This window comes from Muscardinus avellanarius (assembly GCF_963383645.1).
Source record: "Muscardinus avellanarius genome assembly, chromosome: 15".
NCBI lineage: Eukaryota > Metazoa > Chordata > Mammalia > Rodentia > Gliridae > Muscardinus > Muscardinus avellanarius.
The window spans coordinates 63,691,325-63,715,071 of record NC_137801.1 but is presented as its reverse complement, the minus strand read 5'-3'; the positions used below and the strand labels follow the sequence as shown (position 1 = coordinate 63,715,071).

The 23,747-nt window shown below is 43.1% G+C and overlaps 1 protein-coding gene across 2 annotated transcripts in view; it reads right to left on the bottom strand.

Moving 5' to 3' along the window:
* Positions 1-390: 390 nt before the first annotated feature.
* ARHGAP25 (Rho GTPase activating protein 25) overlaps positions 391-23,747 on the bottom strand; it is a gene marked incomplete at both ends in the record, with an annotated part of 97,318 nt that continues 73,961 nt past the window's right edge. For both annotated transcript variants that reach the window (XM_080711302.1, XM_080711303.1), the window contains 7 exons: positions 391-598; positions 3,917-4,449; positions 7,859-8,055; positions 8,878-8,999; positions 10,755-10,828; positions 13,122-13,254; positions 19,654-19,861. In XM_080711302.1, coding sequence (XP_080567428.1) covers positions 391-598; positions 3,917-4,449; positions 7,859-8,055; positions 8,878-8,999; positions 10,755-10,828; positions 13,122-13,254; positions 19,654-19,861 — 1,475 coding nt within the window. The remainder of the gene's footprint in view (positions 599-3,916; positions 4,450-7,858; positions 8,056-8,877; positions 9,000-10,754; positions 10,829-13,121; positions 13,255-19,653; positions 19,862-23,747) is intronic.

Below are 23,747 nucleotides of genomic sequence, written 5' to 3'. Positions count from 1 at the left end.
AGAGTTATTCCACACAGAGAACACAGATGAAATATGCCTCAGCCCAGTCTCAGGTTGGGGCCAGCCTTCTGCCGGGGTCCTGTGATGTCTGCCTCAAATGTCTCCATTGGACCGGGTCATCCACCATGGAAGGCCCCATTTCACTCTGCCCAAGACCGCAGTGGAATAACTCAGTCCCTTTGACTGCAGCAATGGGTGGTCATAGCTGTCCCTGTCCACTCTCATTTCTCTTCCAACCCCATTGATTCGTTTACTAGGGAAGGTGACATTTCACTCCAAATGTCCTTTCTCTCACAGGGAGCAATTTTTCTCTCCGGTTGCTTAGTAGCACTGAGAAGAAGACAAGAGTCGAACCTCTCTCGGGTTGTTCCCGCGGTACTCCTGGGACCTTCAAGCCTCAGCCTTGGGCTCCTTCATCGATTTGACAAATTCCTTGACTTCCTCTTCCAAGACCTTGTTCCTCCTCTCCACATCCTCCCGGGAGCGCTCTACGTTGCGGAGGCTGATTTCCAAAGCTTCAGACTTCTTCTTTTCCTTCTCCAGTTCTTCATTAAGCCTCACCACCTTAGCCCACACCTCATAATTTTCCTTCTCAAGGCTACGAGAAAGGAGAGAATGAAATAACAGGTATTAATTCTAGAGTCTTCCTTCATGACCCTTCATCACTGCTCACAACGTCCTGTTCGTCTCCCTTTTGCAAACCTCTGCCTCTTTTATTTCCCTCCTCCCACATGAAGACTTCCTGGTAATCCTGAATTCTCAGAGCGCGTCTGAGTTCTTTGTCATTTAACACCCTCTTGTGACAGGTCTTGTATTTTTTTCCTGTTGTTGTATGTTTTGTATCTTCAAACAGGTAATAAAATCTTTGAAAGAAGGGGCCATCTCTAATGCATGCGTATGTCCCCCTCTGTAGTACCCTGTATCTGTCCTGTTCAATAGAAACTATGGAGGAGAACTGGCTATCCATTCTCCAGATTCCCAGCACCTTTGTGTACATACTTCCTGTTCCTGTTCCCATGGGATGCACGGTTCAGCACTTTCCTTACAGAGGTCCTCCTGGGGGGTGGGGTCAAGATTTGAAGAAGCAAAGGAAACTCCCCAGGCCAGAGAGTCCCGCCCTGGCTCTGAACCTTGCTCTAGGCAAAAAAATCTACAGGTTTCCTGACTTTTGGGGTTTTCATTGTCGTTGGCCCAAATCCTAATATAGTTCCCTTAGATATGAGTGTACACATTCTATTTTTTTAAGCAAAAGGAGAAAATTTCGGGCCTGTGGGGTGAAATTCAGATTGTGTACTGGAAATTTCCTTCAGAATTTCATCCTGTGGGGTACTGCCTTCAAAATCTCCAAACAGCTTGCCCACCATCATGTGCACACTGAGCCCAGGCCTCTGAGTTGATCTGCAAGGGCGTGGGCCCATTCTGCATGCCTCTCTCGGAGCCTTGCCTGCCCCTGCCTATCTCTCCTGAGAACAAAGTAAGTCTCATTCCTTTTGATTCTCTCATCACAAATCTAGTTTCCCTCTCTAAGTTCCCCATACTCTTCCAGCTTGGAAAATAGCCCGAGGGAGACACCATGCTGGATCTTGACCACTGATTCCAATGGAAAGGCAAATTCTGTGTGGGCTCAGGAGCCTGGCTGACCTAGACACCGGTCCCGACCTCAGCAATGGTTAGTCATATGACCTTGAGGAATGTTTTTATACACCTGGGCCCCCATTCTCCTGGAAATGGGGCTACTACTTGTTCCACAGAAGAGCAGTGGGGGTTCTATGAGAAGATGGTTCTGAAGCACAAAACTTAAGAGTGGGCATTGGCAGGCTGCTAATCTTCCTCCCTCTGCCATGGACGGATAAGATCCCCTGACAGATGGCCTCACAGGACTCTGTCTGTTCAGGGGGAGCAGCCACCTGTGTGGCAGCCAGTTCTCTCCTACTCTGTAGATGACACCCGTGGTAGAGCATAATGTCAACCTTCTGCGGGGCTGCTCTAGTCTCACCAGTATGTCACAGAGTCTTGTCATTCCACCAATGATTGATTTCATTGATTTCAGGTTCTTAGACAAGGGAGCTACATTTTGCCTTCAGAGGGACAGCCTTCTGTAGGAGACCATTTATGGGGACTCATAACAGTCTTTCTGTCACATACCTGAATCTTAATAGATGACAGATGCATAAAAATAAAAACCCATTCATTTACATTTTAAGAACTTCTGGCCAGTGTTTATAAGGGCGAAGCTAGACCGATATTATCTCTTGTGGAAATATAATTTGTTGGCCAATCAGTAGTGTGAATCAAGGTTCTAAGAAAATGCTTTACCTAACCAATAAACTATGGGCAAGCAGTCTAGGAATCTGCATGAGACTGTGGCAGTGAGTGCCCAACTGGCCCCGGTGCTCCATGGGAAGCCAGTGACCAGATGAAGCGGAAGCCAGGTGGTAATTATCCAAAAGCTTCCTTAAAAAGGCCCACCCGGCCCTGGCTTCCTGTACTTTGCTACCCCAACTCCTATCAGTCACTGGTCCCTGTTCCAGGTACTTCTCTCTGTGCATCAGCAAGGCAGACCTGCTCCCTTAGCATGGCTCTGCACCCACAGTTCTGATTCTCTTTCCCCAACATGCTCCTCCTCCATCTATGGACCAACCTGTAGCCTCGTCTCCTTCAGGCCTTCACTTAAACACTGCCTTCTTGGTGAGCCCCCATCACATATGCACACTCCATTTAACCTTAGAACTTCTAATGAACTCCCTAACCTCCCAACCCACTTTAATTTTTCCCCATAGCATTTCCTATCACCTGACATAAAAGATATTTTAATATATATATATATATATATATAGTGGTACTGGGGATGGAAGCCAGGAACATTCTACCTCCAAGCTACTCCCCCAGCCCTATTTTTATTCTTTATTTTGAAACAGGCTCTCACTGAGTTGCAAGGGCCTCACTAAGTGGCTGAGGCTGTCTGCAAACTGCTATCCTCCTGTCTCAGTCTCTCAAATGCTGGGATTACAAGCATGTACCACCACACCTGGCTTCAATATATATATTTTATCATCTGTCTATTCTCATTAGACTTTTATCTCTGTTGTTCAGTGCTATTCCTCAACACCTTGAATGGCCCATAGGCGGTGGACTTCAGAAATAATGTGCAGGATCTATAAATGACATTAACATAAGAGTTTTCCAAGTTCCTCTTAATTCATGAACTCATATTGACCCTTAAAGAACTTCTACCTGGAATTTATTGATTAAGCTACTTAGACCAGATATTTAAGTTTTTATAAATCTAATCTAAAGTTTAAGGTTTTCATTAGTTTAATCACCTCATCACTTCCTATGCCTTTTTTGTTTAGGCTCGGATGCTATAAATTACTGTCTTCCTTTGGAGGCTGAGACAGGAGGGTCGCAGTTTTGAGGCCAGCTTCAGCAACTTACCAAAGCTTTCAGCGACTTTGCGAGATCCTGTTTCTAATAAAAAATAAAACAGGGCTCAAGGTGTAGCTCGGAGGTAGAATACCCCTGGATTCAATCCCCAGTACCAAAATTAATTCATTAATAGGTGTGGTGCGGTGGCACATGCTTGTAATCCCAGCATTTGGGAGGCTGAGACCAGAGGTTCACAGTTCACAGACAGCCTCAGCTACTTAACAGGGCCCTTTGCAACTCAGTGAGACCCTGTTTCGAAAATAAAAAACTAAAAAACAGGGCTGGGGATGTAGCTCAAAGATAGAATGCCCTGGGTTCTATCCCCAGTAACACACACACACACACACACACACACACACACACACACACATTAACTACTGTCTTCCCTGAGATATTTTATCATGTGACTCTGTTGGCAGATGACACCAATCTCTACCATTAGTTGGATCTTAAGCAAAGTCTTCCCAGTGCTTCTCTGCACACAACTTACCTTTTAATCTGTTCCTCATACGTTTGCTTCTGTGTTTCTATTTCCTTTCGTAGGTCCTGGACCACCCTCTGCAGAGACTCAAGTTCCTCTTCTCCAGAGTTCTTCCTTCCAGGCCTAGTTTCAGAGTCTGTGTTGCTAAGGGCATCTCTCTTGGAGTCACAGACAGGGGGAGAGAGGACTCCCGCTCCATCCGCGGGGGCCCCTGGCTGGGCAGGGATATTATCGTAGGTGGAAGTCCGCTGGCAGTCTGAAAGTTGACGCAGGTCTTGAGACACGGTTCTCCTGTGCCCTTCCCCCGCCTTTGCCTCTGATGAAGGTGACCAGAACTCATTCTGAAAGATCTCCACTTTGCTGCTGTTGGCACTCTGAAAAGCTGATGTCAAGAAACATTTCCGATTAGGGAGTGTCTGAGTCCTTTTTCGGGACTGCATCTTCCAGTCTCCTAGCTTTTCCCTGGGGGCTCTGCTGCGGCCCTCCTGAAGCCGGTCACCTGGCTGCGGTCCAGCAGGGCTTGTGGCATCAGAATCACTTGCCTGGGAAAAAAGACCATGGATATTACACAGGTTTTTCTACCCATGTATCACACGTACAATATATGGATTAAAGACCTGGAAGAAAACGTTTCTTGTATGCGCACCTGTGACTCTCTTAACTAGAGTACCATCTCTTTTTATGTGTGTGCAGTATTAGGGAATGGACCCAGGGGCGTTCTACTACTTTGGTACACTCACAGACCTTTTGGGGGTTTTTTTTGAAGCAGGGGTCTTGCTAAGTTGCTGAAGCTGGCAGTGAACCTGTGATCCTCCTTTCTCAGCCTCCTGAGTATGGTGAGTACAGGCCTGTGCCACCACACTTGCCAAAATACCATCTTTTAATTTACCATGTTAGTTAGCTAATTATCTGCATGGCAATTTTTCGAAAGGTTGTTGCACTTAAGAAACGTGTTCATACTCTAGAGATAAAGTGTTGAGTAATATCATTTGCCTCTTTGTGGTAAAAGAATTCCAACCTAGGATTTTTTTTTTAAATAAGGTTAGAATGGGAAGTTTTCCTCACTATGACTCAAAATCCAGAAACCATAAAGAAAATTTTAATAAATTCAACTGACATGGACTTCCAAAACCTCTAAAATTAAAAAGAACAAAATAAGAGAAACAAACACATGTTAAATTAAAAAAAAATCAAGTGATAAATTGGCAAAAGTATTTCCAGTGCCGATGGTAAGTAACTCTCCCTAATATATAAAGGGGTCTATGCTTGTTGGCTACTCTTCCTATTATGGAAAGCTTATAAAAGCTGAGAATGAAGACCATGTCAATATAAGTATGGGCAAAGGGCAAGATTAAATGATTCATAGAGGAAAAATGCAACTGACCCTAAGAAAATAATAGAAAAAGCACATTAAAATTAGTGAAATACTAGTTCTAACCTATAATATGGGTAAAACCCTGAAATTAGACATAACACTCTGTTGGTCAAGTTGTAGGAAAACAAGTTCTTTAATACATTTCTTGTGGAAGTAGAAAATGGCACAAATTCTAATAATTTTCACCAAAATTACACATTCATTTCTACTTCCCCACCAGCCCAGAAATCCCGTGTCTAGCATTTATCCCAGAAATAGATCTGTCTACCAAAAAAGGCATGGTCAAGGGTATTCATTGTAGCCTTGTTTGAAATGCAAAGGCATGAAAATAGCTTGTTAATCTATAGCATTTGGCTAAGTAGATTATGATTACATGTACAAAATGCAATTCATATAGCTGCCAAAAATGGGAAGTCATGTGAGGTAGCTGTTTATGTATTAACAGGAAAAAGTCTCTAATACTAGTTAAGAAATATAATACTGCTACATTAAAAAACTGTAAGACACAATGTAACGTGTGTGTGGCAAGAAAGTGGGGGTGGGGAGAGAAAAAGAGAGATACATACAGATTATACTGTATTTTGGGTAAAAGCAGAGGTAAAACATTATTTTCATAGCTCCTATTTGCATAAAATATTAGAAGCATGAATAAACAAATAAAGGCAGGAAGGGAGATGGTATGGGACAATAGCAGACAGAGTAGGACTTTTAAATGTATACGTTTTTCTATGTTTTTTGACTTTTTGAATCCTGTGTCTATATTATATATTTTTAAATTAAATTGTAAAGAAAGGGAAAGGGTGGTGGTGGAGGGAGCTAAAAACATAAAATGGGAAAAACCGAGGCTCAAGCCCTCTTTCTACCTCTGAGCTAGTTCCCTACTTCGCAACAGCCCGGGGGTCAGAAGCACCTGGGGCCTGAAGTGGGAGCTGGGCCTGGGTCCTCCCCAGTATGGTACAGTTTTGCCATTTTGGGACAGCTGGTCAACCTCCCTGGCTTCAGCTCCTCAACCAAAAAGCATGCATGGAAACTTCTGCCCTATGGTGCCACAGTGAGGGCTTCGGAGGTGATCTGCTTGACTTTCCCAGCACAGCAACTACACATAACAAACACCAGATAACTGGAACCTGTTTATTGAACATAACAATGTCTGTACTCAAGGACTGCTGAGCTGACGTTATTGCATGAACTATACACTGTGTGTGTGTGTGTGTGTGTGTGTGTGTGTGTGTGTGTGTGTGTGTGAGAGAGAGAGAGAGAGAGAGAGAGAGAGAGAGAGAGAGAGACAGATAGACAGACAGACAGACAGACTGGGGACTGAGCCTAGGGTCATTCTACCTTTGAGCTATATCCCCAGCCCTATTCTTATTTATTTCATATTTTTATTTTGAAACAGGGTCTCAATCAATTGCAGAAAGTCTCACTAAATTGCTGAGACTAGCCTCGAACCTGTGACTCTTTTGTCTCAACCTTCCAAATATTGGGACTACAAGGATACTCCACCACACCCAGCTGCATGAAATATAAGTATTTCTAAACTGCATTTTAGTTTTAGAGTGTTAATAAGATGCCTGTGTCTAGGCTAATCTAAAAAAAAAAACACAGGCACTACCACTACTACTATTTAGTTTTCATCTTTAGGAGTAATAGTACAACAGGTCATTTTTTTCTTTTTAGTACTGGGATTAAATCCAGGAGCATTCTACCCTCTGATCCCTTTTAACTTTTTTTTGAAACAGGGTCTCACTGGGTTGCTGAGACTCTTACTATGTTGCTGTGAGGCTGGCCTTGAATCTGCAATCTCCTATTGTAGCCTCCCAAATGCTGGGATTATAGGCATGCACTAACACAGCACCACACCCAGCTATAGGTGATTTAAGTTATCTGGTCAACCAGAAATCTTAAGTTTATTTTTTGGCCACACATAAAGAATCAAGCTGCTATCTAAAGTTCACACGTTCTTTTTAAAACTATTTGTCCCTAAAAATATATAAAAATATTTGACCTTTGTAAATTACTGCCCTCAAATAGTCTACATTTTGGAGTCTGCAGAGCTTTTGGACACTGGGAACGTGAGCTTCAACCCTTCATTACAAATTAGGGGGCTGACATCGCTGAGAAAGCTTATCAGGGAATGAGAAATAATACACGAACACATCACATACCCTGAGAAGGGAATCACGTTTCAGGGTTAGCAGGAAACCAGTTCCTCTCTGGACTGTCACCCAGAATTTGCAACGCCTCTCAACAAAACATTTACAATGTGAAATCTATTTTTTCCCCTTAAACTTCCTTGGTCTGTGTTTGAAAAGGTCTCTCAGAGCTGCAGAGAAGGCCCTGGTGCCCAGTCTTTGGGCATTTGGTCACATCACTAATCGTGCCTCCAGATGCCAACAGATAGAAGATTTTGAAAGAGCCCAGGCTTAAAGATGTGTCCAGAAGGGTTTGTTCCCACCTCACCCACTGCCACAGCATTTTCCATTACTCCCCATTTGCCACTCTGGAGTAGCTCTTAAATGGAATGACCTGGACCAAAGTCAGAGTTCCAGAGGAGGCAGAGTCTCTCTGTGTCTTACCACATTACTGAAGCTGTCTGTCCTAGAGACCGGGGGGTCTTCAGTGGCATCCCAGCCTACAGAGCTTCGGGGCACTGGAGCTTTATTGGGATCATGTTTTGGGGCTGGAGGAGACAAGGGTGCATCCTTGGACTTGGGGAAAAGGACTTCATGGTCTCTGATCATCATGGTCATCACTCTCTGGATCTGAGGAGTTCCTGAAAGAAGAAGGAAGGAATTTGTGGTGCTGGATGGGATGGGAGTGAGGTAGCCCTCGGTGGCTTCTACACATGGGATGTTGCCATACTTTGGCCCTAAAACCACAGGAGCCTCAAAGGCCTTGGCTCCTCCCAGGACCTTTCTTAGTTTCTTGGAATAGGAGATTATGGTGAAAGGGATGGATAAGAAGGAGGTTGTAGAAGTAGGGTGAAAAAAGGGATCGATTTTCAGCCTATATTAGACTGGATCAGTTTTGGATCCGGATAATAGGCAATGTAACAGGAGAGGAAATAAAGACATCTTTCTCCCTTGATGTGGTCTTTAGCTTGTCATCTTGTTTTTTATTGGACACACAGAAAATGTGTGCTAGGCACACTGCATCCCCATACTCATGGCAAAGATGAGCACTCTATGCCAGGGCATTTGCTTATTGAGACCAGACACAACCTCACAAGCCTTCTAAATCAAGCTTTCTAGCAGCCCTTTATTAGGCTAATTTACACAACAAAATCCTATTTACACCATCTGGCTAAGTGTATTTAAGAGTGATAAAAGACCAGGAAACACTAGCTAGTTGTTTTCATGTAAACCTACTATGCTGTGTGACCATGGGTATAATCCTTGCCCTCCTTCCTCTGTTGTGGTCTGGAAAGTGGGCCTTATTCCTGCCCCGCTTACCTCAGAGGGCTATTAATAAGATCCACACAAGGTGATCAGCTGCAAAGGCTTAGAAAGCTGCAAAGCAGTGTCCAACCCTGAGGGACAGCGCTGCCACGGTCACTCCCTCCGCTCCTGCCTCCCTTGCAGGACCAGCTATGTACCTCTCATGATCACAGCAGGGTCTTCAACCTTTGACCTGATGAGATTCACACCAATCACAGTAGCCAGGTTGTCCACACTCATCTTGTTGATGGCACAGTTGAGCTGAATTTCATGCAGAAACCTGAGGGTGGCCAAGAAATCCTATAGTAGCAAGCAGGACGCTGCCAGGAGAAAGCACTTCCATGTACCAGCAAGGTACTTGCTGGATTCCAACCCCTTCCTCCTGTCTAAGGAATAGAACCAGGCTGCTCTGCCCACAACTGGGTCCTAAGACCAGGGAGGATGAGAAACCATGGGGGTCTGCCCAGCTGCTGGGATGGGATGAGGGCTAAGGAGGCAGAATCACATCAGCAGGTGACTGGACCCAGTTCAGGGAGCTAAGAAGCTACAAGGAGGACTGAACTTTGACCTCCCACTTGTCTTGCCTTTATAGGCTGACTCTCCATTCTCAGAACCCCTCCCACCCACACCACCAGGGAGGAAACTATCAGCGAAAGGAGGGCTCAGAGATGGGGATTCCATGAATTCCGGTGCCTCGCATAGAGCACAGAACACCTTTAACTCTCAGTAAGCATTCAGTAGTTAACAATGCACTTCTACATTTTTATAATACAGTTCTACCCATTTGGTGCATGAAACTCTCAGTTTCACTGTAAAACAAACAAAAAATTCAATCAATCAGTAAGGGATTTTCTAGATACTTTTTCTAAAACCAAAATTCTTTTTTTGGGGGTGGGTCCTGGGGAATGAACTCAGGAGTTTCTACCTCCAAGACACATCCTCAGCCTCTTTATATTTTATTTTGAAATAAGGTCTCAATAAGTTACTGTCTCCCTAAATTTCTGAGGCTGGCCTTAAACCTGTGATTCTCCTATCTCAGCCTCCCAAGTGCTAGTATTATAGCAGTGTACCACCATGCCAACCATCTAAAAATCATTAAAAAATGAATAAACTGAAACAACATGAGTCCATATGTAGATAAATTATTAGATAGATGGTGTCCAAATAATAAAATATTATGGAATATTATAAATGTATTGTCCTATTTTATGACATAGGGAAATGTCTACAATATAAGAATAAGTCAAAAAGAAAGATGCAAATACACAAACACACATATATGTGTATGTAGTAAAATTTCAATTCAATCTAAATGTTCTCTTTCATTTTTATTGCTGTATGAAAAGATATGTCACAGAGAGACAACATCCAGAAAGAAACATCCCAAGTATTCACAGAATTATTCCTGGATATAGAAGGGGGCTGTCCGTAATTTTTATTTCTTATTTACAGTTTGCTCTATTTTTCTGGTTTCCAAATCAAACAGGTTTTTTTACTTTTATCATTGGAAACTGCAACACATTTTTTTCTACAAAGTAAAAGACAAAATTTAGGTTTGTGTGGGGTGAAGTCTCAGACTCTAAGCCCAGCAGACCAGGGTCTATCAGCACACCAGGAGTTGCCACAGGAAAGGCACAGAGCAGGTTCCCAGAGAAGGCTAAAGGAAGCCAAAAAGAGTGGTCCAGAACCGGTGTCTCCAGGGCATTAAGTTATGGTCCTGTGTTGGAAAAACTGGAGATAATTCTAGAAACATCATAAGGATTCTGGGTTCTCTTGCGCATCCCAGAACTCTGGGCAGCACTGGGTCCGGAGAAGAGGAGGGTGTGTGTGCAGTCTGTGTGCTGAGCAGGGCTTCCGGGATCCTCAAAATTATCTTGTGCAAACAGGAAGCTCCCTTAGTGCTGCATGGAAAGGGGTGACCCCTTAAGGTACTGGGCTAGAATCTCTGTGATCCCAGAAACCCTCCCTCCTCTATAAACAAGGGGCTTCTGATGTGGCTGAAAACTGTCGAGTTGGTGGGGGGGGGGGCTCTCACCTGCAGATGTAGCTCAGGAGACTGTAGTTGTCCCGAGGAAGGCTGGAGAGCTGCTTTATCAATTCCTGCTGAGCCTGTGAAGAGGTTTTTAACACCAGTAAGTGAATCTGCCCATGTGCTAGCAATGAAACCAGGCAACATTCACTGGTGAATCTGTGTGGAAATGATACTTTGGCAGCCATTCCTGTTCCTAGAGTTTTGTTTTCATTATCTAGGAATAACTGTACATTCTCAAAAAGTTGCAAGAAATGCTATAGAAAAGGTTGTAGCTTTGGGTACCATATATTTATTATATTTATTTATAATTATGCCACCTTACCCCCAAATTTGAGGCCCTGTAAGTCAGGAACTATTTGACAACTCTCTCACACAAGAATTGTTTGCTTAATGAATCCTTGAGATGTAATAATCCACCGAAGAATTGGGCCACAATCAAATATCTCAGAATCCCTTTAAAAATGGCGAGGAAAGGGGGATACTTCTGAGAAGGCTTTCAGACACTGTGGCCTGGCTGAGACCTGCTGGGACACAAGGAAAGGATGACCAAGCTGGAGGGCAGGTGCAGGGCTCAAGCTCTGTGATGGCTACAGAGGTCAGTGGTGGTCATGTGAGGAACACGTGTGCCTAGGAGAGGAAGTAGAGGGAGCTCTTGGTTCTTTTCAGCTGTTAGTAGAGTCTGTAGTCACCATTTATGACCTTACACTTGTGAGAGGGCACAAGTTCACCCAAGTTATGTGCATGCTTCTCAGACTCAAGGACTCCCTCATCAGGACCCTCACTTTCCTTCTGGAGAAAATTCACCCTGCAGCCTCATCAGCCTGTAGAGAGCATGGTGGTGTAGAGCCTCCAACCCAGAGCACCTGCTTCATGATGACATCCCTCCTCTTCAGCGAAGTGGAGTGAATTCTTTGCGAAAGTTGCTACTGACTCGTACCTCCCTCCCAGCTACCACCTCTGCCATACTTTCACCTTGGTCCCTCTACCCTGCTACAGACATAGAAACTCTCATATATGTTGCGATTGGGAGAAGTTTGGGAGTAGCAGGTCTAATGTGAAGAGGTTCAGGGGTGAGTGTCTCAGAACTGCATCTAGGGCCCTCTTACTTTCTCAAGCACTGATGGGTGAGATACCACCTAAAACAGTTATGTTTTAGCCATCTGAAAATCTTATTCTATTACATTTTATTACTTTCACAAAGGTGAGCCAATATACCTGGCTAATTTAGGATTTTTCGTATCTCACAAAATTAATAAATTATATATAAAATATCCTATATCAGAGCATGTGACTTAATATTTGTTTGGAAAAACAATTACAATAGTTACAGCAGGTTAGCTATGTCTTAATTGTTCTCTTCCTGCTGTAATTTTGAAATGTAAAAGAGCCTTTGTTGTGCCAATAGCTACTCAAATTATGAGGCTTTACACTACCAGTCAGGGTGGAAATTCTCACAGCTGTATTTTCTTTTTTTCTATTTATTTATTTATTTATTGTGGTACTGGTGATTGAACCCAGGGGCACTCCACCTCCAAGATATACCCCTAGACTCATTTGTGTTGGGGAATATAGAGGTAGAATCCAAGGGCCTTCTAACTCTGGGCCATACCCCCAGATCTATTTTATTTGGAAACAGAGTCTCTGATGCTGTCTGAGAACCTGTGCTCCTCCTGTCTCAGCCTGCCTAGTCCTAGGATTACAAGTGTGTGCAACTGTGTCTGGTTTATTTAATTTTATTTTTGAACAAAGTCTGACTAAGTTGCTGAGGCTGGCCTCAAACCTCCAATATGGTGATTGTTGACTATAGGGTCTCTCTAGAAATAACTTATATAAGATCAAAAATCCTGCCAGTGAACTTATATACTCTCACATGCATGATGTTGCAGAGGGTGATCACAGACTCTACAGGCAGCTGTGGCTGAAAAGAACAGAGAAAGCTCCCTGTCCGTCCCACCCTGGCATAAGCATTTCTTAAAATCCCACACCTGCCACCCACAGCAATCACAGAGCTTGATTAGCCCAAGCCTGTGCCTGCCCCCCAGCTTGGCCGGTCTGTCCTGTGCCCCAGCAGGTCTCAGGCAGGCCATAGTGCTCAAAAGCCTTCTCAGAAGCATCCTCTTTTGCTCATCATTTCCCAGTGATTATGAGATATTTGCTTATGGTCCATCTCCTTATTGGATTATTACCCACTGGGAAGGCTATGCATTGCCAATGACCGGTGCTACCTGCCTTTTGCTGCCAAGGAAGTCCCAAGGAGACTTTCTCAACAAAGATTTTGGGGACTCCTGACCCACTGTCACCTACCAGAATAGTATTCAGGAAATCTACTGCTTTCGTTAGTGAAGGACCACTAACGAATGAGACACAAACCTTTGTCTCATCTGCATTCATGAGCTGCCCGCAGAGCAGGAACCCCTCGTACTGGTTCCAGGGAACCACTGGCTCTGGGAGGTCTCGGAGGTAAAGCTTCAACAGCGAGGCCACCGTGTGCACATCCGTATCTCTGGAAGAAAAAAAGGAACACTCTTTTGCAAAGGACACTCCAGAACTCTCCTCACTGCCGTTGTCCAGATGGTCCACTCAATAGAACTGTGAGTTCTGGAGGGGACTGTTGTATAGGAATCTGATAAAGAAGAATCAGACAGAAACATTTTTGCTAATTCCTCTTTCTGGAATAACAACAACGAACATTTCCCCCTCTGCCTCCAAGGTAAGCTTAAGGCCTACCTTTTCATTTAACATTCTCTAACTATTTTAGTCTTTGACTGCTTGCTTCTTTCTTCAAATCATTTAGTAGCTCCCAGCTAGGACTGTCCAGTTAGTCTCTATTTTTTTAATGTGTTAATTTCTTTATATCCTTGACCTATTGATCTCTTTAATCTTCCAGCATGCTTAAAATAGTTCTGAGAGTCATTCATGTATTTCCTCACTAATTCATTCAATCAATAAGTGATGATTGAGCCCACATTTCATTTTGTTTTGTTCTTGTCAAGCACTAAGATTATAGTAGAAAACTCATAGGACACACAGGACCCCTGGCCTCACTGGATCATAGAGCTGGGGGTGTGGCATGCCAATGTTACCAGGTCCTTACAATACTGTGTGGTTGATGCCAGGATATATAGGGAGCCCAAGAAGGAAGTATATGGACTTCCCACCGAGGAAGCATATGGACTCAGGAAGTATACCATATGGAAGTATAGAAAGGGATGCCCAAGAGAGGGCTGGGAAGCCATCAGTGACTCTTCAGATGAAGCAGCATCTCAGGTAAGATCTGAAGAGTGGCAGGGAGTTACAACACGAGTTGGTGGCCCGTGTGTGAGCCTGGAAGGTGGAAAGAGGATTCCCTGCTGCAGGAGCTAAGACAACATTCAGATGATTGTCTGAGGCGGTTCAACTTCTCCAGTTTACAGCTGGACTTGGCAAACCACAGCCTGGGAGGCAAACCAGTCCAATGCCTGCACTTGTCCAGCCTGCGAGCTGAAAATTATTTTTAGCTTTTAAATGGTTGAGGGGAAAATTCTAAAGAAGACTATTTCATGACATGTGAAAATTATACAGAATTCAGATTTCAGTATCCATAAAATAAAATTTGAGAACATAGCCACACATGTTCATTTATGCATCATCTTTGCTTTTTGCCCTAAGAGTATCATGTAGTTGTTGCAGCAATGACGTCTACCCTACAAAGCCTAAATATTTAATATGTGGCCCATTAAGAGAAGTTTTCTGATCACTGGCTTACAAGGGCTATTGCATTTATTCTGTAGCGCTGTAAGAGAAAATAAATTTGAATCTACCATATACAGTCATGTGTTGCTTAACAAAGGTGATCTGTTTGTGGGAAATGAGTCATTAGGCAATTTAGTCATTGTGTTAACATCACAGTGTATTACCCACACCTAGATGGTATAGCCTACTATACACCAAGGCTGCATTACCATATACTGTCGACCTGTGGTCTGTCGTTGACCAAACTGTTGTTATATAGGACATGATTGTACTTGAAGCTCATTAGTGAAGAAAATGTTTATGTCATTAAGAATTGGCATTTTTATGAGGAAGTCCTAGCAATATCTTGAAAATTATATGGTGGGAAGAGGGGCAGGCAAGCTGGATATCCCCTTGGTTTCAGCACTGGGGAACTATAGAATATATGGGTGGATGTGCCTCTTGGAGGAGAGGAGGGAGGGATGGATTTGGCAGGAGAAAGAGACAGGGGCTGCTTGGGGCAAGAGAAATAAGAACACCAGGACTGATGATTGTAAAGCTCTGTCTTTGAGTTTTGTGTACAATTTTCTTTATGTTCTTGTTCTTGATAGCCAGTTGTTGGCTCTGTCTTCTGAAAGGTTCCCCTCTCTGCAAAAGGAGAAGCTAGATCTGACACACAGTCCTGCCTCTGCTCCGTGGCTACTCTCAGGACACCTAGACAGGGACCATTCACTTAACAAGGGAATTCTAAAAAATCCTATCCTGCTGAGTCACTGTTTAAAAGTATCCTTGGGCAAAATTAAGCTGGGATGTTTCCAAGAAAGTGGCAGAAAGACAATCTGACTGACAATCTGCAGGAGCCACATTCTTCTCAGGTCCTAAAGCCCAAGGCTCCTAGTGTTCCTATGTTGCAGTCCAACCTGCTATCTTTATCAGAATCTAGGACTCTGGTTTGACCAGAGCCTCCCCACCCACATAGAGTAATTCTCCCAAGTCTCCTCTATTCTATTAGTCTAAAGTCATGTGAATGCCTCTAAGCCCCTCCTTTCCTTTCGTTGCCCCATTTCAGAAGGTCATTGACTTTTGCCAGGATTCTGCTCCAACCTCCAATCTGATGTCCTCTCTCTGGCATCCTGCTCACTGGTGCACTGACCGCCTTCTGACACAGCCCCAACACACAAAACACACCCACAAAATGAGCGAAGAAAGCAAAGAATTCAAACTGAGGGAAACCGCATAGATGATAAGACAAAAAAACTAGATCTCTTGAAGGGAAACGATGACAAGAAAAAGGGCAAATAGTTTGATCAGAAGAAACAAAAGACAGCAAAAATATCTAATATTAGGAGAAAGGGATTATACCGACAGACATAGCAATAGTATGGATTATGGATAGTTCAAAGTTATACTCCAAGGACACAAATTATAGATAGATGATAGATAGATGGATAGATAGTAGGATATATAGACAGATATCATCTTGGAACCTCCAGAAAACCCAATTCATTTTGCTAGTCAAAGATGATGCTGAGAAGTGATGCCCCTGCTGGGCCTGGCTGAATCCTCATTCTTGCTTATCTGGTCTCAACATAAACATCATTTTGGGGGGACCTTCCTATATCCAGCAGACCATGACAAAAACTCTCCGTCACAACTTTTCATAATACTCTCCTTTTTTATTTTTAGCACTTGCCATAATAGAATTTAGTTCTTTCTGTAAAATTCTGCTTTAATATCTGCACTCCATCGTATTAGGGCTGACTCAGGGATCACTCTCATGGTCTAAGTTTGGGGCATCGTTTTTCCTGAGTTGGCTATTTCTCTAACTTAATGGAACAGCCTTAAATAATTTCTTTTTAAAATAAAAAAAAACTGAGAGTAAATCAGGAGCCAGATGGCTTCTGAGTTTAACAGTGGATTCATCAGAGATCACCCAAAGCTTTCAGAAGACTCTGCCAATCCCTGTCAGAACACCCCTGATGCTTAAGGTGCCGTGCCCACAGAAATAGAGGCTTGGGGAACACATCGGCTTTGTGGCTAGGCAGCATGCAGCCCAGTAAAAACTTGTTAAACAGACTTTAATTGGAATGTCTGTCATTAATTAGAATCTTACCAACAAGGGCTCCTTTGAGGCAATGGGGGGAATTTGGTGGAAATCTGGTGGAAATGTGCATATGGTCCATGGAAAGGAGCTGGGGGATGCATGTTGGCCTCATGCCAGGGACACCTGGAAGAGGCCCCTCACCCCCACCAAGTTCCTCTCTGCCACCCATTGACTTTGAAATTTAAAAAAATATATATATATATTTGGTGGAACTGGGATTCCTGGAAGCTCTTCTACCTCCGGGCTACACTCTCAGACCTATTTTATATTTTTTATTTGGAAACGGGGTCTTTTAAGCCAGTGCAGCTGGCTTCTAACCTGCGCGATCCTCCTGTCTCTGCCTCCTAAGTATGGGGATTACTTACAAGTGTGGGCCACCACGCCCAACTGAAAAAATTATATATATATATATATATATATATATATATATATATATATATGTATGTATAAATATATATGTGTGTATAAATATATATATATATATATATATATATATATATATATATATGTATATATATATTGAGCTGACAGAAAAGCTACAACCAAAGTAAAGGTTTACTAAGCCAATAACCAAAGAGAGTTCACCAAAACTGGTACATTGACTCTGAAGTGAAAATGCCCAGTGTTGGGATGGTTTCCTGTGAGTAGTCTGTCCTGGAGGTAGGAGAGAGGTGGGAAGAGGCTACTTTGGGGACTGTGTGTGTGGAATGAGGAATGGGGGGTGGAATGGGCCAGGAGAAAGGAAGAGTGTTTGTGGAGTCATCAGTGGCTCCAGATGAGAGGTTTACTCTTTGTGTGTGTGTGGTGGAGGGTTACTGGGGCTTGAACCCAGGGTGTTCTACCTCTCAACTGTACCTTCAACCCTATTTTATTCATTTTTAAGAATTTGAAACTGGATCTCATTAAGCTGCTGGGGACCTCACTAAATTGCGAAGCTGGTTTCTAACCAGCAATTCTCCTGTCTCAGCCTCCCATGTACTGGTATTACAAGCATGTGTCACCATGCCTGGCTTCAACACAATTAATCATGAAGCCTACTCTTTAGGGCTCAGGAACAAGCTGCCTGGATGTTGGTAAACTGCTTAATCTTTTTAAGGCTGCTTCATCACATGTAGAGTTACAACAATTTCATTCTCCATGTTTGTCTGGAGGGTCAAATCATAAAATGTGTGAAATTCACTTGCAAATTGTTGTTCAATGTTTAATTGGGTACTCATATCATGCCCTGAAGGGCAAAAAAAATGAAAAATTGGACACTGAGATGAACTCTACAAACTCCCAACTATTCTCTAGGCAAAAGCTCATAGGATGCTATATTCTGATAATCTGTAGATGAAAAAGAAGTCCTCTCCATTTAGGACACACTCTTAGAAGTCTTGGCCCCTAAATATGTTTGAACATAGCTAAACAACAGCAGGAAAATGCACCAGTCCCTCCTCTCCAAACAGACTTGTTCTCTTAAGAGTCACGTGGGCCTCAGAGTCAGTCCATGGAGGACCCAGAAGAGGTCAGGTGACCCTTTCTGCTTGTGTTACTCCCCCACCCCAGTCCTAGAGGTAGAGATGCCATGACGAGGTGTGGAAACTTTTCTTTTTTCTAGCCCAAGAAATTTATGGGAATTACTGATGCCACTACCCACGCTGACTTGATTGTGGCTCAGCTATAGCCTAGGGCTGTTATTGGCAAATCATGGCAATCTCTTCTTTCCTTCTGCTTTACTGTTTGTTTGCATTGTTTTAGCAACAATCCAACTATATCTTTTGATCAACTCAATGCTAATTAAAAACTTGAGAAGAAAAATGGAATATAAAGGTGGCTGGCAGATTGGGACAGGTGCCTACTCATGAAATGCAATTTATGGTGTTGCTGAAAGGTCCCTCAATCTGATGCCCAACATTCACTATAGTTCTGTGAATGACTCTACTTGATGTTTCCCTAGCAGATGCTATGGAACTAAAATGTACTCCCTTGGTAAATTAACCGGTGCCATGCAGAGGGCAGGAAAGACAGACATCTCTTGGTCCAAATTAAGACTTTGGCAGTGGTGGTAGAGAGGAACAGACGGACTTCAGAGATACCTCAGAGGAAGAAGGAGCAGCGTTGGTGGTTAGAGTGGGGGACAAGGAAGCAGAGCAAACACTGTCACCACAAGCATGACCCGAGTGTTCTCAGGATCTACCATTCTGTCCTAAATAATCTCTGCAAGTTTTGGAAACTTGGTAGGGTGCTCATGTATGTTACCAAATCTTGGTTTATAATTTGGCTGATACACATTAGGGTTATGAATTTTGGCTGATAATTTGGAAAGAACAATCAGTCTTATGCCAGCTAGATAAGTGTATGTAGATGGCTGGGGTGACTATGGAGGAGGGACAGGCATGAGGTCAGAGTTGGGGACGGGCTTGTGCCATCTGAGTGTAGCAGAGAAGGAAACCACAGCTAGGTGGCTGTTGGAGGTGGAAGGCAGGGAGGAGCAGGATAGTGGGGAAAAATATCACTGCACCTAATATGCCTCAAACAGGCCTGGGCAACCTCCACGGAGGAGACCCGTTAGAACTCCCGGCTGATGTGATGGTAAGTACTCCCTCTGAAGGCCTCAGAACTGAGTTCAGCAACACCATTCTATGGGCTTGGAAACAGGAGAAATCCTGGTCCTGGCTACTTCTGGAATCTTGAGCAAGATCATTGGGTCTAGATATGGTGCCTTCACTCCCACACATGCGTTTGCATAGCCAGCTCAGATTTCCATGTTTCTCGTCTGTCTAAAGGGCAGACTGATCCTAGGTCTCAGTTTTCTCCCCTATTCTACATTCCCTTCTCCTATATCCTGGACATCACTTGGATCTTCCCAGCAAGGCTCTAGTCCCAGGTCACATTATAACTCTCACATAAACTAACAGTATCCCCTCCTAACTGTGCTCCAGGTGCCAAATTTCAAATTGCAAGCAGAACAAAAAGGCTCTTTCTGTTGGAAGCCAGGGCCCTTGGACACTTCCATGCAAGTCTCAGTTGTAACAGAAAGGTCCTGTCACCTAAGCCAGGCGGGAAGCATGCAAACGCAGCACACCGCAAGCGAAGACAACACACCTGTCGAAGGAGGGCCTCTCGCCAGCATCGAAAGCGTCCCTCAGCTGCTTCACCAGGTTGTCCTGCCCAGGCAGGCGGAAGATGCCCTCTTCATTCACGCCATGCTCCAGGATGAACTCTGCACATTTCTCCACTAGGATGGGCACCAGGTGGGGGCCGAACTTCTGCTCATAGGCCACAGTCTCATCCAGGCGCTGGCCAAAGACCGCTGGGAAGAAAGAACAGTACCTGCCCATCATTCTCATCATCCTTGGATCTACTGATGGATCAAAGTGCTTTGCCTACGTCTTGATTTTTCTGTCACCTGTGACTTTAGAGGTATCGGTACAACAATACTATAAACGTAACACAGAAGACAAATTACTTATAGTATTTCCTGAGGCTATAAATTGGAGGACTGTATGTTTGGGGCAGCCTCTGTCAGTCTTTTTTCTATTTACTCACATTTTTCAAGCAATTAAAAATTATTTTTATTTACTTTTAATTTTTTATTGGTGCATTGTATTCACACATCTTAAGGGGATGTGTAGTCACATTTTTACATAGTTAAAATAACAGCTGGCTTTTACTGAGTACTTGTATGCTAAGAATTGTGTTGAGTACTTTTCACATCTTTTCTGATTTAATCCTGTTTTTACTTTTTTGATAATTGTATTGGTGCACTGTAATTATACAACATAATGAAATTCAAAGTGATATATTTATATATGCACACATCACTTGGTGTGTTTCCTTCTGGATTCCCCCAACTTCCCCATACCTGTTAGTGAGATTGGTAGTGATACCTTCATATATGTACGTAACATTATTTGATCTGTTTCCTTCCTTAAGCCTCCTTTATCCCTCCCCATTCTTACTCCCCCAATTCCTTTCCATGATTCTACTGATAGCTTTCCTCTTATCTGAAGTCCACTGTATTTTCTATTTTCTCTCTAGCTTCCACATAAGATATAAAACCCATGACCCTTGACTTTCTGAGACAGGCTGATTTCACTTAGCATAATTTCTCAAGTTCTATCCATTTTTCTGCAAACAATGTAATTTTGTTCTTCATGGCTGAGTAAAACTCCATTGCGTGTGTGTGTGCGTGTGTGTGTGTGTGTGTGTGTGTGTGTGTGTGTGTGTGTGTACACCACATTTTCTTTATCCATTCATCTGTTGACAGACGCCTAGACTGGTCTCCTAACTTAGCTATAGGAAATTGTGCTGCTAGAAACATGGGTGTGCAAATATACTATAATATTATAACTTTAATTCTTTTGAAAAGATACCAAGAAATGGTATAGCTGAGGCATATGGAAGTTCCATTCTTAGTCTTTTTACAACCTCTATATTGATCTCCACAGTAGTTGTACTAATTTACAATTCCACTAACTGTGTATAAAGGTAATGATGTTGAACATCTTTTCATATATTTGTTGGCCATTTGTATTGCTTTTGAGAAGTTTCTATTCAGTTCAACTGCCCATATTTGCTTGGGATATTTGTCTTTTTGGGTTTATGCTTTATAGTTCTTTCTATATCCTAGATATTAGTCCTCTCTCAGTGGAATAGCTGGCAAAGATTTTCTCCCATTTTGTAGGCTCTTCCTTTAGACATTTGTTTTCTTTGCTGTACAGAAGCAGATAATTTTGAGAGAAACTCCACAAGGTGGGGCATTGTTGTATCTACTTTATTGTTAAAGACACTGAACCTTAGAGGTATTAGTGAATTTGCCAGCTCAGGCAGCACAGGGCATGGCATGGTCAGAATTCAAGTCCAGACAGTAAACTCCCAAGAATGTGTGCTGCACCACAGCATCCAGCCGGCTGTTTTGAATTCTGCTCGTGTCATGAATCACCAAAGCCTAATAGTCATATGCACTTGTCTCATACTGTACGAAACCACTGTAGAATTTAAAATAACTTACGCTGCCTACTATATTCTACTATTATAAACATTGCCACAGTGAACACATTCATTGACCTCTCAGACTTCTTGGAATGCATGTACTGCAAATGCATAATGCTTAATTAATTACTTCATTAACTAATTAACATTTAGATGGATGAACAGAGACATTTGATTCTTTTTAACTATTTTCACGGGGCAAATTCCCACACGTAGAATTACAGGGTCCAGGGGGTTGAACATTTTTATGACATGATGCTATGCAAATTGCTTTCCAAAAATATTTTTCCAAATTGCACTGCCTCCAGCAAAGCAAGCGTGGACCAGCTCCACCTCAGATCTGTCAGCATTTGGCTCTGTGATTTCCCCACCCCCATGTGTTACAAAATTAGTTTCTAAATGAAGATGATCCTTGCCTACCTTTTCTCCCACCAGGACCCGAGACCCTTCGTTTACTGAAGGTTCCAAAAACAGACAAGACTTCAGTTCTGTCCTGCCTGATTTTCCCTCAGCCATAACTGGGGCTCTGCTGCACCCAGCATTTCAATCCCTAAGACACCAGTCTGCAAAGTCCCTTGATTTTCCCCATGATCCCTTGCCCTCTACTGATTCTCTCTCTCCAGATCCTAATTAATGTAGACCCCACCTTAACATGCTTCTACTATGCCCTGGAATCTGCCATGTCCTCCTGACTTCCACTCCTGTCTGTAACTGCCACAGTGTCTTTTGTCTGTTATTTTCAAAAGCTTTCTGCTATCTGTCTTCCTAAATCACTGGATAACTCCAGGACCATTTCCTCAGTTGTTTTTTGTTTTTATACTGGAGATTGAACTCAGGAACATTCTACTTCCAAGCTATGCCTCCAACCCCTTTTTTATTTTATTTTGAAACAGGATCTTGCTAAGTTGCTGAAGGCCTGGCTAAATTGCCCAGACTGGTTTCAAGTCTGTGATCCTTCTGTCTCGGCCTCGCCAAGTAATGATATTAGAGGTGTGTGCCAACACACCTGGCCACTGTTTTTTTTCCATTGGTACATTATAATTATACACAATACTGGGATTGTTTGTTACAAATTATACATGCACATAATATAATTTGGTTAATTTCATTCTACAAATTTATATTATATACTAATATAATATAATATATAAACAAAATATAATTTCATTCTGTAAATGCCATGGCACTGTTCTTTTATATTTTTATTTTTATTGTGGTAATGGGGATGGACCTTAGGGTTGTTATACCTCTGAGCAACATCCCCAGCACTATTTTATTTTTAATTTTGAAACAGAGTCTCACTAAGTTGTTGAGTCTGGCCTTGAACATTCAATCCTCCTACCTCAGCCTCCCAAGTACTGGGATTACAGGTGTCTCCCACCATGCCCAGCTGGCCATGTTCTTCAAATTGTTCCCAAAAGCCTGGGCGCTCCTAGGCACCCTTTCCTCATCATGTCCTAGGTGCCAGGACTTGAGGGTATGAGACCAAATTTCAACCAGATCCATTGCATTTCCCTGAGACCTGGTTAGATTACTCTTTCTGTGGCAGCAGTTTTAAAACCAAGGCTGGCATTCTTTGGGCTAGCCTGGCATCTACCAACCTTTTTACTGACCTGTCTCCAAAGGTTCCTTACTCTGATGCTCCCCAAACGCAATGCTCTCCAGTCTCCACGTCCCTGGACAGTCTCTTCTCTCAAATGACATGTTTCTTCCATTCCCTTCCTGCTGGAATTCTATTTGTCTTCTCTGGCCCCTCTCAAATATTGTCTCTGCTGGCCCTTCCCCAGCCCCTAAATGGGGAGACCACACCCCTTCTCCATGCACCCATATCTCTCCTTCCATTTCATGCCTTCCATGTGCCTCTGCCCTCTGCATGAACCTGGGGCTGGGAGTACACAGAGGGTCTCTTGTTATCCCCAGTGTTTAGCATAATGCCTGGCACAAGGCAGATGGCCAACACATTTTGCTGAATTACTTAATGAATTAATTTCGTCTTTTAGCAAGTGCTTCCCATGATCAATGGACAATTTGATATTGCTATTTCTTTAGCTAAAACTCAAGTAGGCATCCCCTGCTAGGTGCATGTGAGCGCCCTGCCCCATATCAGTGGCAGCCGGGTAGGATGGGCTGTAGAGGTGAGGGACATGTTCAGATTGGCTTCCTGCTTCCAGTGAGCTTAACATCCAGTTATGAAAATGAAAGGA